The sequence below is a fragment of the Aedes albopictus genome, chromosome 2 (assembly GCF_035046485.1).
Source record: "Aedes albopictus strain Foshan chromosome 2, AalbF5, whole genome shotgun sequence".
NCBI lineage: Eukaryota > Metazoa > Arthropoda > Insecta > Diptera > Culicidae > Aedes > Aedes albopictus.
The window spans coordinates 285043333-285066014 of record NC_085137.1 but is presented as its reverse complement, the minus strand read 5'-3'; the positions used below and the strand labels follow the sequence as shown (position 1 = coordinate 285066014).

At 37.6% G+C, this 22682-nt stretch overlaps 1 protein-coding gene across 2 annotated transcripts; it reads right to left on the bottom strand.

Moving 5' to 3' along the window:
* Nucleotides 1-18: 18 nt before the first annotated feature.
* LOC109408907 (solute carrier family 2, facilitated glucose transporter member 3) lies at nucleotides 19-20983 on the bottom strand. Of its 2 annotated transcripts, none has more exons than XM_019682290.3 (7): nucleotides 20424-20983; nucleotides 9002-9106; nucleotides 8766-8926; nucleotides 8065-8698; nucleotides 7790-8002; nucleotides 528-630; nucleotides 19-469 (listed from the first exon to the last, which is right to left on the bottom strand). In XM_019682290.3, exons 1-7 carry the CDS (start codon nucleotides 20508-20510, stop codon nucleotides 204-206), a joined length of 1569 nt encoding a protein of 522 aa, XP_019537835.3. In that variant the 5' UTR covers nucleotides 20511-20983; the 3' UTR covers nucleotides 19-203. The 2 variants fall into 2 exon arrangements, with proteins under 2 accessions (XP_019537835.3, XP_019537836.3); XM_019682291.3 differs by lacking the exon at nucleotides 20424-20983 and adding an exon at nucleotides 19088-19334.
* Between the last annotated feature and the right edge of the window lie 1699 nt (nucleotides 20984-22682).

Below are 22682 nucleotides of genomic sequence, written 5' to 3'. Positions count from 1 at the left end.
TGCAATAAAACACGTGAATATGTTTCCGCAGTGAGATGCACTAGTTTATTCTGTAAATTCGTTTTCTGAGTTGTGTGTATTTGTTCACTCGGCGTGAAGCAGCATAGTCAGCAGCGATTTAAAATTGAGCAAAAATCGGTAGAAAAATCCTAAACTTTATCTTCAAAAGCGAGACATGAAAATAAAAAAAAAATCTCTACGTTCTACGACCAAGGCACCAACGGTTTTGATCGGAAGCCATTCGATACGAGAGGTACAATGGACGAAATGTGTCGCCCTCTGGTTTCTGGTAAGTAGTATTTAAGTAATAACGTTAACAGCACACAGGTAACGGTGAACGGCAAGAAGACGAATGCTCCCCAGGCACTCTGCAGCGTGGTGAAAAGCATGGCCACCAAAAAGTTGCATCCCCATGACGCAATGCTGCCCATTGCCATAGCCGCTGGACGAGGACCCACCTCGAAGAGTTCTAAAACAAGGATTAACCGTTAGTGGAAACTTCAAAATGGTTGGACAACAAGCAGTACCTGATCCGATGAAGTACGGTATTGGTCCTAGACCAATTTGGTAGAAGAGTATATACAATAGTATTGCGATGATGCTTGCATATGAAAACCAGCTAACGTGATCCTAAAATAGAGAGCATATTATTTTTATAGAAACAATGGTTTTTTAACAGAATCACATTTCCAAAAGGTAGGTTTTAGGAATACTGACGTGGGCGAGAAATGGACAAGTTGAGACGTTATGCCAAAAATATGAAGAAGACAAGGACGAAGCCAGCTTTTCAGTTAAGGGGAGGGAAGAAGTTGGGTGAGTAGCCTTAGCAAATTTATACCAACTACTTTTTTATAATTTCCCGTAACACGGTGAAAAATATGATAACATTATATCCCTTTCGAGACGGAACGCAAAAAAAAAATCTCCATACAAATGGCTCAACTTTGGCTCTCTAGAACTCTTAGATTTCCCAACAAAACATCAATTATTATTCCTCATTTGAAAGAACTACTCTTTGTCTTTCGATTTCTAGCTTTGACTACCTAGATAAAACGGAAATAAAAAAATGCGACAGATAAAATTTTTTCATGTTTTACGGTTTTTGTCCACTTTTTGTTTAACTTGTTGTTGCAAATTCCAGAGGTAACGTAAACAAAAGTTGGTTTGCACACATACAAATAAAAGTAATGGCTGAATTATTGAAACAGTTTACATGACATAAAACAAGGGCAAAACAGATGATAAAATATGCGAAACTGTTATCGCTCAACAGCACAAATGTGTTGGTTCGTCACGGAAGGGATATTCTAAAAGCAGTGCTTCACTCTTCAACAGTCACCCTGTTGTACTTTGTATATTACGATAAAAAGCTCGCCTTTTTTTGCACAAATCAGCGTGGTGCTGGTAGCCTTCAGAAACCTTCAGATGCATCGTTCCAAGAAAATCCTTGCCGGAATTACCCTAAAGACAGTTTTATATACTTCCATAGTGCATATACTCATCTCAAAACATAATCTTATAGAAATGTCAATTGACGTATTTCCTGGAGGATCCTTGTAAGAATTTCTGAACGTATTCTCGTAAAAACCTTGAAACTATCACTGGAGGAAATCCTCGAGGTGTCCCTGTAAGAATTTCAGAAGGGAATCCCTGGAGAAATTCTTGGAGGTATTTCCGAAGAACTCCCAATTATTGGAATTCTTGGAAAAATCCTCCTGGACGAATAGCCGGAATGAATTTAAAATCAAATGTCTGGTGGAATATACGAAGTAACTCCTAGAGGAATTCGTGGTGTATTTTCTAGAGAAATTTCAAGAGAAAACACTGGGGAAATTCCTGAGCGATGTGGATTGTGAACTCCTTAAGGACAAACGCCTTGAAATCCCGCTTCAAAATTGCATCAAAATTTCAGACGCACAAATCTCAAAAAGCAAGCGTCAATCAACAATGTATTTCATTATTCTGTTCTTGCTCACTTGTAATTAGCTTAAAATAAAAAGCTCAGGTGCACTGGTTTTGTTTACGAAGAGATTTGTGCCTTCGAAATCGTGAGTTGGTGTCAAAGTCGGCCATCGTAGCGGCCATTTTGGGATTCTAACAAGTCTGTCCTTAAAGATTTCTCGAAGATAATTGTAAAAGAATTCCTGGTTAACTTCTAAGAGAACGTCCTGGCTCCTGTATCCCTCTAAAATTATCTTGAAGAATTCCAATATAAACCGCTGGAGGATTTCCTTTATGAATCCTTCAAGTTATTCAAAAAATCTTCAGGTAATCTTGAAAAAGTCCTGGGTGAATCCCTGAAAAAGATGATGGGCGGATCCAGGAATTCCTGGAACAATCCCTTAAAAAGAACTCCCAGTGCAATCTTTTGAGGAATTCCAGGAGAAATATCAAGAGAAATTCATGCAGGTATGCCTGGAGTAAACACTGTAGGAATCCCTGGAGGAATTTCTGAAAGCATACCTGGAGAAATCTCTGGATGATTCCATAGAGCAATTATCGTAGGAATCCTTGGAGCAAAATTTGAAGAAATCCCTTGAGAATCTCTGAAGGAATTCGCAGACAAATTTCTGGAGGAATCCTTGGAGGAATTTCGGGAGGAATTCCAGGAAAATTCTCACGAGGAATTCTTGGATAAATTTCTTAGGGAAATTCCTGGAGGAATCCCTGCATGAATTTCTGGAAAAATCTCTAGAGGAATTCTGAGAGGTACCCCTGGAGAAATTTCAGAAGTAATTCCTAGAGAAATTCTTTGAGGAAATCTCAGAAGAATTTCTGAAGAAATTACTGGAGGAATCATTGGAAAAATTCCTGAAGGAATCTCTGGATGAATCCATAATGGAATCTCTGATGTAATTCCTGGATATATTCTTGGTGAAATTTCTGGAGGAGTCCCTGGAGGAATATCTGAAGGGATTCCTGGAGGAATCCCTGGAAGACAAATTCCTGGAGGGAACCCTGGAAGAATTCCCGGAGGAATCCCTGGAAAATTCCTAGTGAAATTCATGAAATAATTTATGAAGGAATCCTTGGAGGATTTCCTGGAGAAATTCATGGAGGAATTCCTGGGTGGAATTTCTGGAGGAGTCCCTGAAGAAATGCTTGGATGAAATCCTGGAAGAATGCCTGTAGCAACACCTGGAGGACCTTCAGGGAGAACTCCTGAAGAAATTCCTGGAGGAATACCTGAAATAAGTCCTGGATAAATTCGGGAAGGAATTTCTGAAACTTTCGCTGGAGGATTTCCTGGAGAAATTAACGTAGTTATTTCAGAAGAAATTCCTGGAAGTATTTCTGGATCAATTCCTGGAAGAGTTTCTGAAGGAATTCCAGTAGGAATTTCTGAAGAAATTCATGGGGTAATTCTTGAAAGTATTCCTGGACGAGTCCCTGAATGAAATCCAGGGTGAGTACCTGGAAGAATTCCTGGAGAAATCCCTATCGAATTCCCTGGAAGAACTCTTGGAGGAATGCCTGGACAAAGACTTGGATGAATGCTTGAAGGTATTTATTCCTAAAGGAATACCTGAAAGAATTCCTAGGACAATCCATAGAAGATTTCCCAGAGAAATTCCTGAAGGAGTGCTTGGAAAAACCCCTGGCGAAATTTCTGGAGACATTTCGGAATTCCTGAAGGAATCTCTAGAGGAATTCCTGGAGGAATCCCTAGAGAAAATCACTGAAATTCCACTTTCAGGAGGAATGCCGATAGTAATCCCTGGAGGTATTCCTGGAGGAATTTCTAGAGGAATTCCTTGAGGTTAATCTCTGGAGGCATTCATAGAAAAATATCTATATGAATTTCTTTAGGAACTCCTGGACGAATCCGTGTAAGAATTTGTAGAGGCGTTCCCAAAGGAAGGAATTTCAGGAGGAGTTCCTCGAGATATTCCTGAAAGAATCACAGGAAGAATTCCTGAAGAAATCCAAGGAGCAATTACTGAAGGAATTCAAATAGGAGTTTGTGAAGAAATCCCTGGAGGAAATACCAAAGCAATCGCTGAAATTCCTGAGGATATCCTAAAAGATTTCTAATAAGAGTCGTAAAGGAATTCTTGAAGGAATTCCAGTAGCAGTTCCTGAAGGAATCTATGGAGGAGCTCCTGAAGAACCCTTCAGAAAAGATCTCGGAAGCAATCCCAAGAGGAATTCCTAAGTGGATATCTAAATAGTCCCTGACAGAGGTTTTGGATTAATTCCTGAAGGAGTTTGTGAAAGAATTCCTGGAGAAATTCCTGAAGGCATCTTAAGAAGAATTCTTGGAGCTATTTTTGAAACACCCCTGAAGTCGTTCCTGGAAGAATTACAGAATAAATTCCCGGGTGAATCCCTGGAGGAAGTCTTGGTGGAATTCTGAAGAAACCCCATTACGAATCTCGGAACCAATACCTTAGGGAATCTCAGGAGAGCTTTCTTAGCGAAGAAAGAATTCCTGGAAGAATATCTATAGCGATCCCTAGATTTAAAAAAAAAATCTGAAGAAATTCATGTGTGCAGTAATTTCTGGACGAATTATTGAAAGAAAACTGGGATGGACTCCCAATAAATGTTTTTGTACAAAATATTTAAGTAATTTTTGGATTATTTTTTGAATAATCTCTAGTAAAATTTTCTGAAAAAGAAAAATTCTGGAAGTCATTTCTGCACAAATACTGCAAATAATTCCAGGTGGAATTATTCGAGCAATTTCTGGCGGAATTCTGGAAGAAATATATGGAGTAATCCTTGAAGAAATTTTTGAAGGAATACTCGCAGAAATACATTAAAAGATCTCTGGAGAATTCCAGAAGGAAACCTCAAAAAACATATTGGATCAATCACTGGAGGAACCTCTTGAAGGAGGAATTCTTGAAGTCATCTCCAGTCAGCCCCCCATCCTAGGCCTCCTCTAGGAAAAAAAAAACCTAGCTACGCCAATGATCATGACTCCGACACCGAGAAAACGAGTAACGTTTTTGCAAATGTCACCACAATTTTATTCAAATTCATTAGATTGGCAGCTCAGTGCCCAATGGCCGAAGAATAATTTATGCCATGAAGATCCCCCATAAGGAAATTCAAGATCTAATTGTTTTTTTATCAATACAGCTGGCAGGAAGAAAAAATTATTTTCTTTAAATGTTAGCAATGCTAGCATCACTCAATCATTTTGAATATGATTTGGCTAAACGGCATTCGGCCAAACGACCCACTCAATCAAATTGACTTGGGAAAAATGGCGCTCGATCAAATAACATTCGGCCAAATGATATTCAACCAAATGGATGAATTTGGATTTCTAACAGGTCGTGGCAACACTCCATCAAACATCGTAACCGAAATGAGAACCAGGACAACTAAAAAAATTACAAAGTGAGTAAGAAAATGATTAAATTTTCAAATTGAAGGAAGTCTCTATGTTTTGCAACTTAAAATCATCAAACTGGCATTTTCGTGAAAACCAGGGCCTAAGCGGGTCATTCCGGTCATCCATACTAGTGTGATATGAACATATATCGTACATATAATTACACTAGTTCACAAAAAAAAACAAAAGTCATGAACTTCTATAAACGACCAAAACTATTGATGCATAATTGTGTTCTGATATCGTGCTTCAAAAATTTTTAAGTAGAACAGTTTTTGAGTTTTTCCTGAAAATCGAGCTCTACAGTTTTCAAAAATACTGAATTAACTAAAATTAAAGTATTTTGCGTTGCAGTCATGGAATTTTCAATCTTTTTTGCAAGAACAGAATGCTGAATATAATATGTTTCGATCACCTGAACATGATTTTTGCATCAAATTAGTGGAATTCGAGATACTTATTTAGTTATTAAAATTACATTCATCGGATTTTATATCCTAGTGAACATTACTAATTAAAACATTTATAAAAATTAAAACTAATATCCATTGTAAATTTAGAGCAAGAACCTTGTCGCTAAAGCTGGCTAACGACATGTTAAAATTAAAAAGCTGCTGCACTTTATTGAATTCGTTAATCATCGCAGGAAACGGCGCGTAACTTCCATAGTTAGTCCTATGCAGACTGGGGCGCAGGAGAGTGTGATTACGAGGGCCTTAGATATTGGTGATTATATAGGCCAATCTTCTTAAATTAGAGCTAAATTTACAAAAAAAAAAAATAAAGTAGCTTTGTATTTTTTTCAGTACGAAAAAAATCAATCAAAAAAATCCTTCTCAACGTATATTTAAAACATTAGATGTAAGCCAGTTACAGTAAACATTTCAGCTCAATCGGATTATTGGCTACGGAAATAGAGATGTACATGTATGTAGATTAGGCCTGTCCACCCTTTCAAAAATGTTCTCTGATTCTCAAGTCCACCCCCGTATATTGATTGGTATCCTAAAAGAAGTAACTGGTCAAAATTTCAGCCAAATCCATTGAAATTAAGAGGTTGATTTGATGCATTTTGTGTTTTTCGACTATTTTTGAACTTCAAAAAATCATAACTACACTAAAACTTGTCAAAACTTAATTCTTTCGGCAGAAATTGAAAGCTATACTTGTTTGCTACAACTTCTCAGAACAACGTGTGCCAATAAAATTGAAGGAAACATGTGTAATTATCACATTTGTGATCAGAAAAACCTTAAAAAGTAGATTTTTTGATAGATTTCGTTCGGGAACACCCTAATATACGTAATAAGTTTGATATTTTAAAACGGCATCATATTCTCCAATGTTTTTTGGTTATTTGCTTCTTTGACACCAATGCTGTAGGAGTTGAGCAAAAATTACTAAAATTCGTGAAAGCCAAATGTGACCTAAAAACTAGCTTTTCGGGTGCAATCACGCTTTGGCGCGCGAAAAGTGGCATCGCGTCAGCACTGATATGATAGCCAACTACTGTCATCACGCTTGTTTGTTATCACCAGTTGTAGGGGGTAGCCAAGGCAAACTACAAAGAAGCAAAGCTACTACGTTAAGTACAATTTCGCGCCACAGCGTGATTGCCTCCAAAAAGCTAGTTTTTAGGCCACATTTGGCTTTCCAGAATTTTAGTAATTTTTGCTCAACTCCTACAGCATTGGTGTCAAAGAAGAAAACAGCCAAAAAACATGAGAGAATATGATGCCGTTTTAAAATATCAAACTTATTACGTATATTAGGGTGTTCCCGAACGAAATCTATCAAAAAATCAACTTTTTAAGATTTTTCTGATCACAAATGTGATAATTACACATGTTTCCTTCAATTTTATTGGCACATGTTGTTTGGAGAAGTTGTAGCAAACAAGTATAGCTTAGTATAGCTGCTGAAAGAATTAAGTTTTGACAAGTTTTAGTGCAGTTATGATTTTTTAAAGTTCAACAATAGCCGAAAAACACAAAATTGATTTGATGCACCTCTTAATTTCAATGGATTTGGCTGAAATTTTGACCAGTTACTTCTTTCAGGATGTCAATCAAAATATGGGGGTGGACTTGATAATCAGAGAACATTTTTGGAAAGGTGGACAGGCCTAATGTAGATGTATGAAGGGAGCAACTATGCTTAAAAATTGAACAAAAATCGATTTCAAATCGACAGCCTTTCATGAAAAGTCGAAAAAATCCGCTCTTCTGTATTTTTTTTTCTTCACGTTTTCGAACTAAGAGCATGATTCTACACTAAAAATGATCATCAATTTACCGAGTTCAAAAATGCTGTAAACTAATGTTATCAACCAACAAGAGTTTTAGTCGCGAGTGGAAAAAAAGAGTTGATCAAGACATAAAATTTAGGCCTACTTGCCAAGTATATAAATAATAATGCTAGTACGAAAAATTTATTACTTACAATAAAGTAAACAATGAAGGTTAACGCAAACAGGAACACCCCACACATGGAACAGGACAAAAGTGCAAGGAATCTTCGGTTGAATTTTTCCATCAACATCGGTGTAAAGAAGGCGACGAATAGATTCAAACAGCCGGCTCCAAGATTTGCAAACTTTGCGCCCGTTGAACTCAGTCCCACCGACTCAAAAATAGACACGGAGTAGAAAAACACCTGAAATGGAGAAACCCTTGATTATTTCAAACGAGAATATACCAAACTAATTTTAAACAAACCGCATTAATTCCGGACAGTTGCTGCCCTCCTTGTAAGGCACACACTAGTATCAGCGGCAGTGCCAATGTGGGGTCAGTTAAGACTGACCACAGTGATCTCTGTTTCGATTTAGTTTGCTGCGTCTCCTCGTCATCGCTTACGCTGTTGGGGACGTCCTCACTACGCATGGATTCTATTTGTTGCCTAATGTACTCGTCCTTGACGTTCTTTCCGCCTAATCTCTTTATTTCATTTATCGCCTCATCCCTTCTCTGTTTAATCACATAAAGGTACTTTGGACTTTCCGGAAGCCAATGATATGGGACGAAAAATGTTATAACTAGTAGTACATAGAAGCTAAGTGCAAACTGCCACAGTTCTTCGGTTCCGAAGATTTCCTCCAAACTCAATATTTGTCCAACTACCACACCCCCAGTTACGCCCATGGAACAGAATACACCGAGAGCTCCTCGCAGCTCGATTGGTGCTAGCTCTGTTAAGTACATTGGGACTGTACTCGTGGTGAGACCGGCTGCCAACCCAACAAGTACTCGCCCCAGTAGAAGCAATTCCACGGACCCAACCGCTCTACAGAACTGAAAACAAACCCCGCCTATTACTAGAAGAAATCCGCATGCGAGGTATGATTGTTTTCTGAAATAAAACGAGAAGAACTAATTTAAATTAAAAGCATCTAATTAAAACACATGAAAACACATACCGTCCGAGTTTGTCGGCTAGCCACGCTCCACCAAGTGAACCGATGACCCCACCAATTAGGAAAATTGACACCACCACTGCCCAAAACGTATCCAATTCACCCTCGGTTAGAACTGTGCCATAAGTTTCAAATATGGTTTCATTGCACCACTCTTTTATGTACTGCAAAAAAACGAAATAGCAAATAATTAATTGTGATAAATTGTGTATTGAAATCAAACAGCGTCGGTTTCTTACATTTGCCGGTGCATTGATGACTCCAATATTGTAGCCTGTCGGAATTGCTGCTCCAAAAGTTGTGGAAATGCCTGCCGTCAACAGCCAGAAGGTCCATTTTGCTTCCTGAAACAAAAGTATTTATTATGACATGTTGAAATGACTTAAATGATTTAAAATTTTAGATTTTATGACTATGCAAACATCGCATGTAAAAAACTCGAAACATTTTCACAAACACTCACTCCTATCAACACCGGTAGCTTTCAAAGCAATGGATCAAAGTTAATAAAATTTGGCAAGAAAGTGTTTTTGTAAGTATCGTAACTGTTTACCAAATTTCATCAAAATCCTTTCTGTACTTTGGATTGTAGCGGGAAAGAATCATCTATCATGCAGATGAAAATGGGTCAAGATTGTACAAAATTCTTAAATGCACCTCTCTTTGTTTTGGAGCTACAGTTAAAAGTACTGCATCGACTTGTATAAAATTTGGCACAAATAATAAACATACACCAAAGAGTTTTCAGTAATTTTTTTGATCAATTTTAACGATTCATTTCAGTATTTCAGCCGTACTCCTGTATCCCGATTTTTATGGATACAGGCTTTACATTTAGTCGGAGCTTTAATGCGAAAATTAAGTTTGCGAGAACAGGTCTTGCTATCGAAATGCTCCCAAGAGAGTTCCCAGGAAGCGCCCAAAACAGGGGAATTCCAAGGAGCTTTACGGGTATTTCGTTGGCATTTCAATGGGATTACGTGGGTTTCAGAGACGCATAAATGACTCGCTTCAACCCCCGTTATCCCATAATCAGACATTTTAGAGATTTTCAGAAAGATTTCAAGGGCGCGCAGATAGGTTTTTGGGGTACTTAATAGCATTTCAGGGGCACTTGGAGCACCCCTCAGAGCCCCTGAAACGCCCATGGGACCCTCTAAAACTCTAAAGCACCATTCATGTGAGCCCTGGAAACTCGTGCAACCAAACTGGAACCCTCTGGGACACACTGAAACGCTCCTGAGGCCGTTGAAGCGCCCCTGAGATCTCCTGACCTATGGAAGCATTCCGGAGGCCATTGGAACCCCCCTGAGCCCTCACGAAACGACTCTGAAGCCCCCCTGGAGTCCCCTGAGATTCACACAAAAAATCTCAATTTTGATAGCGACAAAACTGCTCAATATGACGGAATTAGCTTTGAAACATAAACTGAAATTCCATTTTTACAAGTTCGATGCGGTACCAACAATAATTTACAAGCCTACAATGTTTAGGTGACTCCATGCGATCCTAAATCTACCAACAGAATTGGATCGGGTGGATGCATGTTGCGCGTCATCTGATTACGTATTTGCTAATAGATTTCCGCGGTTTCGACAAGGATTTTTGTACTTTTTCCAAATCTGTTTGCGCATTTTTCGTATACGAACGAGTTGGGGTTATGTTCATGCTGGTGACGCTGACTTGTTTTCATATCGCAGACATTTTTCATATCATGTAAAATGCAAGTGCGTTCCTTTTAACGCCCCAAAGACCCTGAAACCCTTTGGAACACCCTTGAAATACCCCTGAAATCTCAAGGTACTACCTGAATTCCTTTGAAATACCCCGTAAAGCCCCTGAAACACCCCTGAGAGCCTCTGGTATTTCCCAAGAGTCCCCTGAGACCCCCTCAAGCGCCCCTCAGCGTCTCTGGAGCACTCCTGAGGCCCCCAGAAATCCCCCTGAGACTCCCTAAGGTGCCCCAAAATCCGTGAAATTCCCAGAGACAACCGTGAAACTGGACGAACATCGTCCCGTAGATATACAACTTCAAATCCGATTGATTGATTGATTAATTGATTTCGCTATATAATAGAGACTTTCAGCCCTTGGCTGGTTCGTCTCTTTTCGAGGCCGAACCCGGTCGACATAAAAAGGTGAATTATAAGTTCCTTTTTAATTAGTGAGAACAGTAAGAAGTTTGATGTTCCGTCCTGTATCGCGTATTTTTGTGACTATGAAATCCTCTTAAAACGCTCCTGAGTACCTCTCTGAAACCTCTTGGTGTACCCGTGCAGCTACCGGCTTAGAATCGCACTATGGACCCCCTATTCCGGGGGTAAAAGTCCATAAAACAGGGGACTTCTTGGTGTTTGCATATGTCTTGGTGACTTACATCTCTGATAAAACTAAGATAACCAACTCTAACTAAACAAAACTAAACATCTAAACATAATGCAAATGAAATAAAATTTGGATTTTGGTAAGTTCTGATATGCAAGAAACATACTAGAATCCTTATAACTGAACAAATGTTCCTTTATTGGAATGATATTGCTGCTAATGTTAAAACCCGAGTAATAATTTCCCGGCTGGAGAGAATTAAGCAGTATAACAAGGGCGATGCTAGGTTTCCGAATGTCATTATTAATTCAAAGAAAACAAAACAAAAATTGTATCAAAATCGATACTTTATTGCCCTTTAATGGCAATGGAGTAATGCGACATGCCACTAAGAATATGGGTAATGTCACAATAAATTCAAAAACTGGTCGCAGTGACAAACCTGAACAGGTATTAAAAAAAACTCTTGGTACAGTGGAGCGGACCTGATGTGATGGTTAAAGCTCAAGTGTGGGTCCCGAGATGAACTAGCCCAGGGCTAAGAATCTCGTTAATACAGATAGAAAAACTCTTGGTTTTTCCCGTTAACAACCTTGGACGTCGCTGCATGCTTAGTTCTAGTTGCTAATAACCTGGATAAAAAGCGGTTTGAGTGTTCTAGAACTGTGAAAAAGTTAATTTAACACAGAAGCGATAGTTACTTTTTTTGTACTAAAGTGGTCAATTATTAATAATCTCCTACTTCTGTACGAATAGTCATGGTCTCTATTTAGTAGCAATGGATGTCACACTAATATTCCTTCTCTTTCCCGATGATCGTTAGGACGTGGGCGGCGCCGGTACTGTTAACATAAAGTTCTAAACCCACGAAAATACACATTGACAATGGAAACCTACACTCAAGCTCCACTTTGAATTCCCTGTGCAATTTTGATTGTTCTATTCAGTAACAGAGTGGCAACTACGAATTGTACGGTCATCGCATACTCATACTCAACACGTTTTAAGAATAAAGACTTCGTAGCCACTCAAAGTTCACAACCTAGTAATAGTACTTTTTATGTAAACAGGTTTCCAATAAGCATTTCACTAAACAGTATTTCAGCATTATAACTTCATTCCTCCTGTGTACAGCTCTATCGTAACAGTTGGAGTGCTAACTAAACTGCTACTTAAAATCTTAAAAGTTTTAGCTTCTCCTCAGCCGCCTGTAAACCGATTTTCAATTTTCTTTCAGAGATCTTTTGTCAAACTTTTCTACTTTTATTTTATACAAAATTCATGTTTTCAGGGACGCTCATTTTTCCTCCAAAACATCGTGAGAGAGGAACATTTAAAAAAATCTGTTTTTATGCCAAATTTAAGTCGAGACAACATAGAATGACTCTGAAACGAGATTTATGCTAATTAATCATGGTGTAGAGGTAGTACATACAAAATATTAGCAACTATCTTGAACATCCCTAGCCATGATCAATTGTGGCACTCGACGAACAAGCACTTCAGTGCTCTTGCCAAGCATCCTAGAGGGTTAGGGTCTTCAGCAAAGTTGTCCAGATTTGTAAACCCTTGCTTTTCAAAAATAAAACTTTGCCGAATCCATCTTTGTAAGTGCTTGCATATTCATGGAGAATGAGATTTGAGGGGGAATCTCCATAATATTCCAGACCATATCTCCGCGAGATTCCAGAAAGAATCTCCACGAGATTCCAAAGAAGATCTCCACGATATTCCAAAGAAGATCTCCACGAGACTCCAGGGGGAATCTCGACGAGATTCCGAAGGAATTCTACACAAGAATCCGAAGGGAATCTCCACGAGATTCCGATGGGAATTCCTGAAGATTCCAGGGGGAATTTCCACGAGTTTTCAGGGGGAATCTTCACGAAATTTCAGAGAAAATCTCCATGATATTCCGGCGGCAATCTCCTCAAGATTCCGGAGCGATTCTCCACGAGATTCCGACGGACACCTACACGACATTTCGAAGGGAATCTCCATGAGATTACAGATGGAATCCACACAAGATTGCAAGAAGAATCTCCACGAAATTTCTGGTAAGGTATATCCACCAGGTTACATGAAAAACCTCTACGAGATTCCAGGGAAATCTCCACGAGGTTACAGGAGAACCCCCTACGAAATTGGAAGCGAAAGTGGAGCGGACCTGGTGTGATGGTTATACATAGCACGTGACTATCACGCCGAGGACCTGGGATCGAATTTCACTTCCGACAAACTCACAAAATGTGAGTTCTTCCATCGGAAGGGAAGTAAAGCGTGGATCCCGCAATGAACTAGCCTAGGGCCAAGAATCTTGTTAATACAGATAAAAAACGAAATTCCAGGGGAATCTCCAAGATATTCCCCAGGGAAGCCTTCACGAGTTACCTGTGGGAATCTCCATAATGTTTCAGGATAAATCTTCACAATCTTGTGCAGAGATGACGTGCTCCACAGTGCGAACCGTGACAAGCAATACCATACACTCTACGACTTCTAACGAGAACGAAAGTGGGCTTCTGGGTTTGCATTTGTGGGCATTTTCTGCATACAAAAGTACGAGTTAAAAATTTGCAAAAGCTTGCAAATTGAAATATTAGCTAGAAAATTTTCAACAACGTGTTGTTTTTTATAAAATATTCTAAAATTTTGAATGCTAGTTCCTTTACTAAAAAGCTGTAATTTGTACTATTGAGGAATTCCACGGAGTCATGTCAGTCGATCCTGAGCGACCATTTCAAAAATATCTGAAACTTTGCACAGTTTTTCAATTTCATATAAATCGCCATTTTTCGATATTAAACCTTCATATTCACTCACGACTAACTTTTCAAAAGGGTGTATGCGAAAATGGTTCAAAAATATTCTAAAAGCTGTACAGCAAAAACGGATTGTTCGATTGTTATGAATTTTTCAGCAAAGTTAGATAACTAAATTATGATTCCTCAGAAAATATACACTGTAAAAAAATTCTTTTTTTACTTTAAAAAAATATGATCTTTGTCACAAAAACTCAAATATCTCAAAACCCTATCTTTTTACCAACGTCATTTTTTTAGGGGAAATGGCCCATTATATCAGCTATCTACCATAAAATTTTGGTGATGGTAAACTGATAAATAAAAAAGTTATGACATTTCAAACATTTCACAATTTTTACATTTAGTAACAAAAAAAAATTTTTTTCTGTGTAAATTATTTCGAGAATTATATTTTGATGCTGATTTTATTGTAAAGGCTACCGCCTGAATTAAACAAGTTGTTTTCATGATATTTGAGTTGATTATTCATAATTACTTTAGTATCTATTTGAAACTTAGACGCGATCCAGTGTTGTGATCAAAAATATTGAGAGTGTCATACTTTTTATTGTACGTGACTGGTGAAAAAATCCCTTGATAGTGTTGAAAAACTGTTGATTATAAGAAAAATGGAATTAAACTTTTTTTAAGACAAAAGCTGTATAAAAAAAGTTTTATATACGCGTAAACGTCTAGTTTATCTGCAAAAAAAAATACCTCTTAGAGAACAGACTTTATGATCGGAAGAATGCGAGTAACATCAACAACAAATGCATGAGAGGTACATACCACAGACAAACAGACGAAACGCCTAGAACAATTTTAGTGAAAATCCATCGCCCAGTTCACACTACCACCACCTGGTGGAAATGTTTCACGAAACACTGCGTTGTGCAATATCGTCATCAGAAGGCGCTAGTGTGAAACGTCAAACGCAAAGAAAAACGATGGGCGCTCTTCTGGTTATGAAAGCTACAACCAAGATTCAAAATGATCGTTAAAGGCGTGGTCAATGAAAATTTCGTCAGTGTTACGTATGTTTGTCTGTATACATACCATGACAATGCTCACGAAAAAGCAAAAAAATACTACCGCTATGGATATTAAAAATTGTATAGTGAATTTTTTCTTCAGCCACCCACCAACACCAAACTAGTCAGTTAAAACTAATAAGTGATTTTGTTTATTATAATCTAACGAACAACATGAACAATCGCTTTCTCAAAGGTCTTCAACTCAACGCTCTCTTGTAGACCGTTTGATGAAAAAAAAATGCTCAAAAGAGTTACGAAATCTCACCGAAAGCACCATAGATAAACCCAAATGTCCACGCATTTGCACGTCCAGCCGTCTAGAATTTGACAAACGAGCCATCTGTATATCATCGGTAAAGCAGGGCGCAGGAAGTTCAAAAACGACAACAACTGAGAAATTGCCAGAAGTGCTACGTGCAGAGAGTCATGCCACCGTACCATCAGCGACATCTGTTTAAACAATTTAATTACGCCCCTTTTCAAAAATGCTTTGAAATATTCTTCAACATCTATACCCATTTCAATATTTTTAACGTTGCAAAACATGATTTCAACATTCATCTTGAAGAAGAGGGAAAACACTTGTCCTCAAATGTAACAGCAAATTAATGAATAAACGACCAATGCGCGGAGAGCGTGATAAAATCGGAACATTACTGTGCATAGTATATTATATGTATACTAGCTGTACCCGGCAAACTTTGTCTTGCCTACTGCGTTTTTTTGACGTTTCAAGTTTCTATCCAAGACCAAGTCCCCCCGGTCACAAAGTATGGATGTTCAATTTTCAAAAACTCTCATAAACCTTCCTTGGGTGAAAACTAACAGAACAAAACTAAGACGATCAAAATCGGACCTTCCGTTTGCAAGCTATGCGCGGTCCCACGTATGCCACTGCATTTTTATATATATATAGATATAGATAGATATAATATATAATAAAAACAACTTGTTTTACTCACGCAAGGCCATTAACAATAAAATCAGCATCAAACTGCGATTTCCGGTCGAAATAATTTACACTAAAAAAATTATTACTAAATGTGAAAATTGTGAAATGTTTGAATTGTCATAACTTTTTTGTAAATAAGTTTATCATCACCAAATTTTTATGGTAGATTGCTAATACAATGGACCGTTTTCTCTAAAAAATTACGTTGGTAAAAAAGTAGGGTTTTGAGATATTTGAGTTTTTGTGACAAAAATGATATTTTTTAATGTTAAAAAAGATTTTTTTTCACAGTGTATATTTTCTTAGGAATCACCATATAGTTGTCTAACTTTGTTGAACAATGAAATCAGCATCAAATCGCGATTTCCGGCCGAAATAATTTACACAGAAAATTTATTTTTTTACTAAATGTAAAAATTGTGAAATTTTTGAAATGTTATAACTTTTTTGTTTTTTAGTTTACCATCACCAAATTTTTATGGTAGATTGCTAATACAATGGACCGTTTTCCCTAAAAAATTCAAGTTGGTAAAAAGATAGGGTTTTGAGATATTTGAGTTTTTGTGACAAAAATGATATTTTTCAATGATAAAAAAGATTTTTTTTCACAGTGTATATTTTCTTAGAAATCACCATTTAGTTATCTAACTTTGCTGAAAAATTCATAACAATCGAACAATCCGTTTTTGCTGTGCATATTTTTGAATATTTTTGAACCATTTTCACATACACCCTTTTGAAAAGTTAGTCGTGGCTCTAAATAAAAATTTGATATCGAAAAATGGCGATTTAGATGGAACTGAAAAATTGTGCAAAGTTTCAGTTCAATAGAAAATCATGAATTAAAAAATTTCCTTAATTTTGATGCTGTTGCTTGGAATCGCTCTATTTTGGGTTTGATCGGGAACTGAACTCCAAGTTAGAGCACATCTAGTTATATATTCCTTATTTGACTCCCGTTTTTTAAACTACTTTCTCTCACTTTCTTTGTGGGCTTCGTGGCCGTGCGGTTAGCGGCGGCAGTCGTCTAGGCGTATCGTAAGCCTCGGAGTGTGGGTTTGATTCCCGCTCCAGTCGGTGGAAACTTTTCGCCAAACGAAAAATTCATCACTGGGCCACTGGGTGTTCTGTGTGTTGTCCGTTGTCTAGTGTAAGTAATGTGTTCAGTCTGTGCAGCCTCTGGCTGAAGGCGGTGTGAATTGTCTTGTCTCTTATATAAGATTTAGTGAACCGAATTAAATGAAATACTGTACATTTATGTCTTGTATATTGATCTATTAAAAACAATTGAATCAATTGAAATATGTTTGGAAGGAGAAAAGTTAAAGCCTTTTAAATACTTTCTTTAGAAATCTCAATCATTTAAATGTTCTTAAAATTATGTGACTAGTACCATCTAGTGGAAAAATTGAACACCAAACGACCCATCAACGGTAAGTCCCTAAACTACCAAACAACAACTCTACTGAAGAAACAAACTTTCTAAGTAATCAGGATCCTGAGATTTACAAGTTGTAAAATTTGCGTATACACTAGCGCCGTCTAGTGGCAAAACCTTGAAATGAACGGCCCATCAACTTACAAAGCATTTTTATGGAGACTGCAACCCTTCAAGATGAATAGAGTAAGATAAAACTGATCTAGATCACTTAAGACAGATCAAGATCAGAATCGAAGACGTAAGAATGTAGTACCAACTAATCCGAAGAATTTTAGCAAAGACTGCCTTCCAACAAGATGCCAATCTGGAGCTCTGGAGAGGTATATCGAAAAAAAACTGGTCTAGAAAAAACTGATCAGTTACAGCACATATATACCAAAACCAAAGAGGTAAAATGTATCAACTATCAACCTAAAGCACTTTGCCGAAGATTGCAGCCCTCTAGGATAAGTTCTAGTGTTCTGGAGACATGCAAACAAAAAAATGCCAATATAATTTAATATGGAAGGCTTGTAAAAAAATCCAAAAAATCCATTCATTTTTATTATGTTGTTAGTTTATAGTCCAATTTTTAGATGTTTTGAAAAAGTAACAATAAAGTTATAGCCTAAACCATTTTCACAATGAGTGTACAAGAGTTCCAAAGCCTCGCTGTCTCGTGTCGAAGATATCTCCGCCAATAATTTACCAATTCCGATGAAAATTTTACAGTATCATCTGCGCACTATTCTTGGTGAAAAAATCAGCTAGTTTGATGCATGCAATCAAAAGTTATACACTATTTCCCGTGGCGCAATTTGATTACGTACACCCTTTAGTCTAAAAATATTAAAGAAAAAATGGATTGAGAGCTTTCGATTTATCGGAAAAATGTTGTTGCTTGGCTAATTTTTGTATTTTGCATTGAAAAAAGCACTGACTACAACAGCGCTTGCTTTTCCCATTTACCTATATGTTTCCTATAGGTAAAGCCAAACTTCAAGCATTTTGGCCAAAATAATGAGAGTTAATTCATTGAAGAACATATATTTCTGCCTTCCTAATCTAATAAAAATCCACTACTATAGTACTTTGGCCAATACGATGTGTTAATACAGTAATGGAAGTTTGCTTGAAAATAAAGCATTTCAGGTCCAAAAATTTGCATTTGAACACATGCTGCACGTTGAAAAGCTTCGCGTAAAGTTTATGAAATGTGGTGATGAATCTTGGTTACTGAAAATTCTATGCCAAAGGTATCATAAATTTGTCAACTATGTCCAAAAAAACTCAAGAAATTGTCCATCCAATTCCTGGGTCAACCGGACATGGACTCAGATACTCTCAGCTGAGATTACACACGTCAAGCCCGTGCACAAGAAGGGGGGTGGGGGTTTGGGTGTTAAACCCCCCCATTACCGACGCTTCATACATTTACTATGTCCTTTTATGTATAAAGGATTACTGAACAATTGTTACTTCCAAACGTTTTGAAATATCGACAAAATACTGCTAATTTCCATAAAATTCAACCACTCCGTTCAATACGAGTTTGCCACTTCTCAGTATGCGAATGCACATAATTGAACAACAATTTGACTTATCTTCGAATTGCTCTATCAAACATTCCCTTTCAAACACGCGACAATTATCAAATCTGCTGATATCAACGAATTAACAAACACTCTGGCCAAAAATTTGATATAATCTTCCTTTGCAAACAAATTGTCTGGACTGATAGTTCAATGCAATTGTTTATTAGCCATGAAAACATCACACGCGGTACATACTTCCTTTGAATCACCTTTTCCCATTGTTTAGAAAATCATGCACAGCAATTTCGCCCTTGATACGCGTCACGAATTAACAGCTTCTGAAGTGGTCGATTTAAGCCAACTCCATACTCCGCGCACTCACTAAGCACCCGTTCAAGCCCGATTACTGGCAATTACTGAAGCCGTTGGAGCCAATCGAACTTCACCGTGTGTGAGCTTTGCCATATCAGTCCAAGTTTCGACGACGAGATAGGGGTCCGGTCGGTCCGGTGAGCAATTAAGAAACAATTTCTTTAGCTATTCCCACTGTGCGCGACCAATAACACTGAGCTGAAAGTGTGCATAATTAGTGGTAGTGATCAAGGGTCAACGATGTTCTTATCGTGTCAGTTGGTTATCGAATTTGGGATGGCACGAAAAATAGCTTTTTGGTCCAGAGAAGTATTGAATTAGCATCTTTGGACAACGGTATGGCGGTAGTGTTATCACCTCAGTGACAATAATTAAGTGTCTTGCTGATAAATTGATTTCATTTGTTGTTTCAATGCCACTGAAGCTGCTCATCTTCGTGTTATTTAAATTTTGTTTGTTTGTTGTCGATGCCTATATTACCATTTCAACAGCGAAACGTTCATGAACGACAATTACATCTTATACATTCATATTAAACATTATTATATCATTCACATTTAACATAACATTATAAAAACTGCAAAAATGAACAGCCTGTAATTTTATGTTGCATTTTTTTTTTCAACGTTAATCGAATAAAATGCATACTGAATCCGAAAACATTTTGCATTCATGTTTCAATTGGGTCAAACTTATTCGATTCCAACGATAGGAAAATGGCACCGAAATTCTGACACTCTACGTATACTTTAATTATTCTACGGGTTTCTTCACATTTAGTGTTCGCCCGATCAGCATTTTATAGTTTGCATGTGAATTGATATGCATTCCTGAATTGCTCAGTAATACGACAACAGAATGCTAACTACCGTGTAAACTTGATTTTAAAATTTGTTTTGTATCGACCTACTGTAAATGGGCTGGTCTATTTGCAGTGATTAATAGATCTATCCACCTTTTCTAACCAGCTCTCAATGCCAGTTTACAAACAAGTAAATAATGTTCTATCGTATCAGGATACAAACGAGTTTCACTGGTTGCATTTGTTTTGTGTTATGAATTCGTTCATAACCTATGTATGCAGGTAAGTAGCTATACTATTTCTATTTACGTTAGAACCTTAGACACATTTTCTCTCTGCTTTCATGCGTTTGAAGGGCAGCCACTTATAGTACTTGTATGTAGAATCGCTTCCCGAAAATTAGCATTCACTGCTTACCGTTCTTTGTCGTTGTGCGCTGACGATTTTTGCACTTGCTTCCGGTGCATAGAGTATTATCGACTCTGACTGATCGTTGGTGTCCATTTCGCAAAGCCCAAACGTGTCCAAACTGCGTGTCTAGAATTCTTCAAACGTGGCTGCACACCAGTTCCGCAGTTTTCTTCTCCGATTTGGTACTGCTCGTCAATTCTTCATATCACTTTCATCGCCGCACTCATTAACGAAAATAAAAATCCCACGTAATGTAATGATAGCTTTGATCTTTGCATAACACTGGTAATTGCAGGGAAGAAACCGTGCTAATTTACGGGATGTCAAGAGAATATCTCTCGAGTGTTGAGGTATTTTTAAGTGAACTGCACTGTATTGATAACATCTAATCCGTACTTTATCAAATGTACATTGTTGATAATAAAAAATGATCAGAGGACGGAGTTAAAGGAAAAAAATAGCTGTGGCTAACTGGGCCTCAACAAAACATGCCACTTTCACGACTGACAGACAGACAGCCGAATCTTCCATCCTTAGCAGAATGCTATAGCTGGTCTGGTACCGCTGCGCTACGTGTGGTGGATCAACATATCGGCAGTCCGCATCGGTACAGGGGTAGATACCAACATTTAGATTTCTTCTGCACACTATTTTATGGCCCATCTCGTATACATTCATACGAGCTTGGCATTTTGTTCGTGGTATGACAGGGCTGGATCATGCCGAGAAAATTTTTTATGCAATTCAGTTCCATAATTTACATTTTAGATAACGCCTTTTGGTATCATAATGGCCATTTTTTTCGAACTGGCTCATTATGCAACGGAAATAAGTTGCATAATGGAAAATAGTTGTATAATGTTCATAATGCAACTCATTTGAGTTGCATTATGAAAATTATGCAACTCGAATGGGTTATATTATGAAAAAATCATTGCATAAATTTTTGTATGGAAATCGTTGCAAAGCTCGATTTTTTCAGCACGGCAAGTCTCGTTGGATAAATGTACGACGCGTGCTGAAAAAAAATCAACTTTTTGCAACTCATTACATAAATAACTAATAGTCAACAGTGTTTAGGTGTATAATTAAATAATTACACAAACAAAATTTAACTTTTGGTCTGTCTCAAGAGCAAATTTATGTATCTCTGACAGATTTTGGGTAGCTGAATCTGAATCCGGGCTCAGATTTGCTCCAGCACGTCACAATTTTGGGCTATACCTCAATTTATAGGGAAAAATGTGTGAGTTTGGGCTTTTTTGACAACAAGTCATTAAGCATGGAAATTATTTTTCAAAATAATCAAAGTATTAATTGGTCAATTAACATAGTTCATAGTTTTAAGCATGTAAAGTTGGGTACTGAACTTGCATGCAAGTTCTGGAGGCTGACTTGTATGGCAAATATTGTACCTACCATTTATTTAAAAAAAAACGGCCTGGCGTACTTCGGTCTAACGCACTTCAGTCTAACAACCTGATACCGGCCGGAAGAAATCCCTGAAGAAATCGCTAAAAGATCTTGAAGTAATCTGAAGAAACCCCAGGAGAAAAAAAAACCTAAAAGAATCATTGAAGGGGTTTTAAGATGAATCCCGGGAGAATTCTCTGGAAAAATTCCTGAAATAAGCCCTAAAGAACCGCGGAAGATGTCCCTGAAGAGTCAGTGGAAATCGGGCCTTCTACGGCCTCTTGAAGAAGCTGCGGTCTAAAAAGATTCACCCACGCACCAAATTCACCACACAGATCGAAAAAAGAATGTAAAATTCTGTGACATATGATGCACATAATTGGAGCGCGGGATATCACAGAAGTTTACATGAAATATCGTGTAAAAATAATGAAATATCATGTTAACTTCCATTATATGTCATGAAGTTGTTTACATGACATATAACACAAATTTACATGATATATCATGTAAACCATCATAACACTAAGTGTACATGACTGAAATGAAGTTTACATGACGTGTAAACCTCATTATTTCTATCTGTGCATGTACAAAACGCTAATAAGACCGGTGGTCCTCTAAGGATACGAGACATGGTGTTGTGAACTTGTAAAAAAAGCACGATTTTTTCACTAACTCATCTCTCAATATGTATAGGGTAATGGTTCCCTTCTTAAGCATGTGGCTCCCATTTTCATCCTACGAAAAACAAAGGATTGAAGCGCTGTTTGTTTTGTTTCTTATTTTTGTATTTTTTGGTAGAAGTGAGCACCCATGAAAACAAAAAGAACGGAATCAATCGGTGCTGTA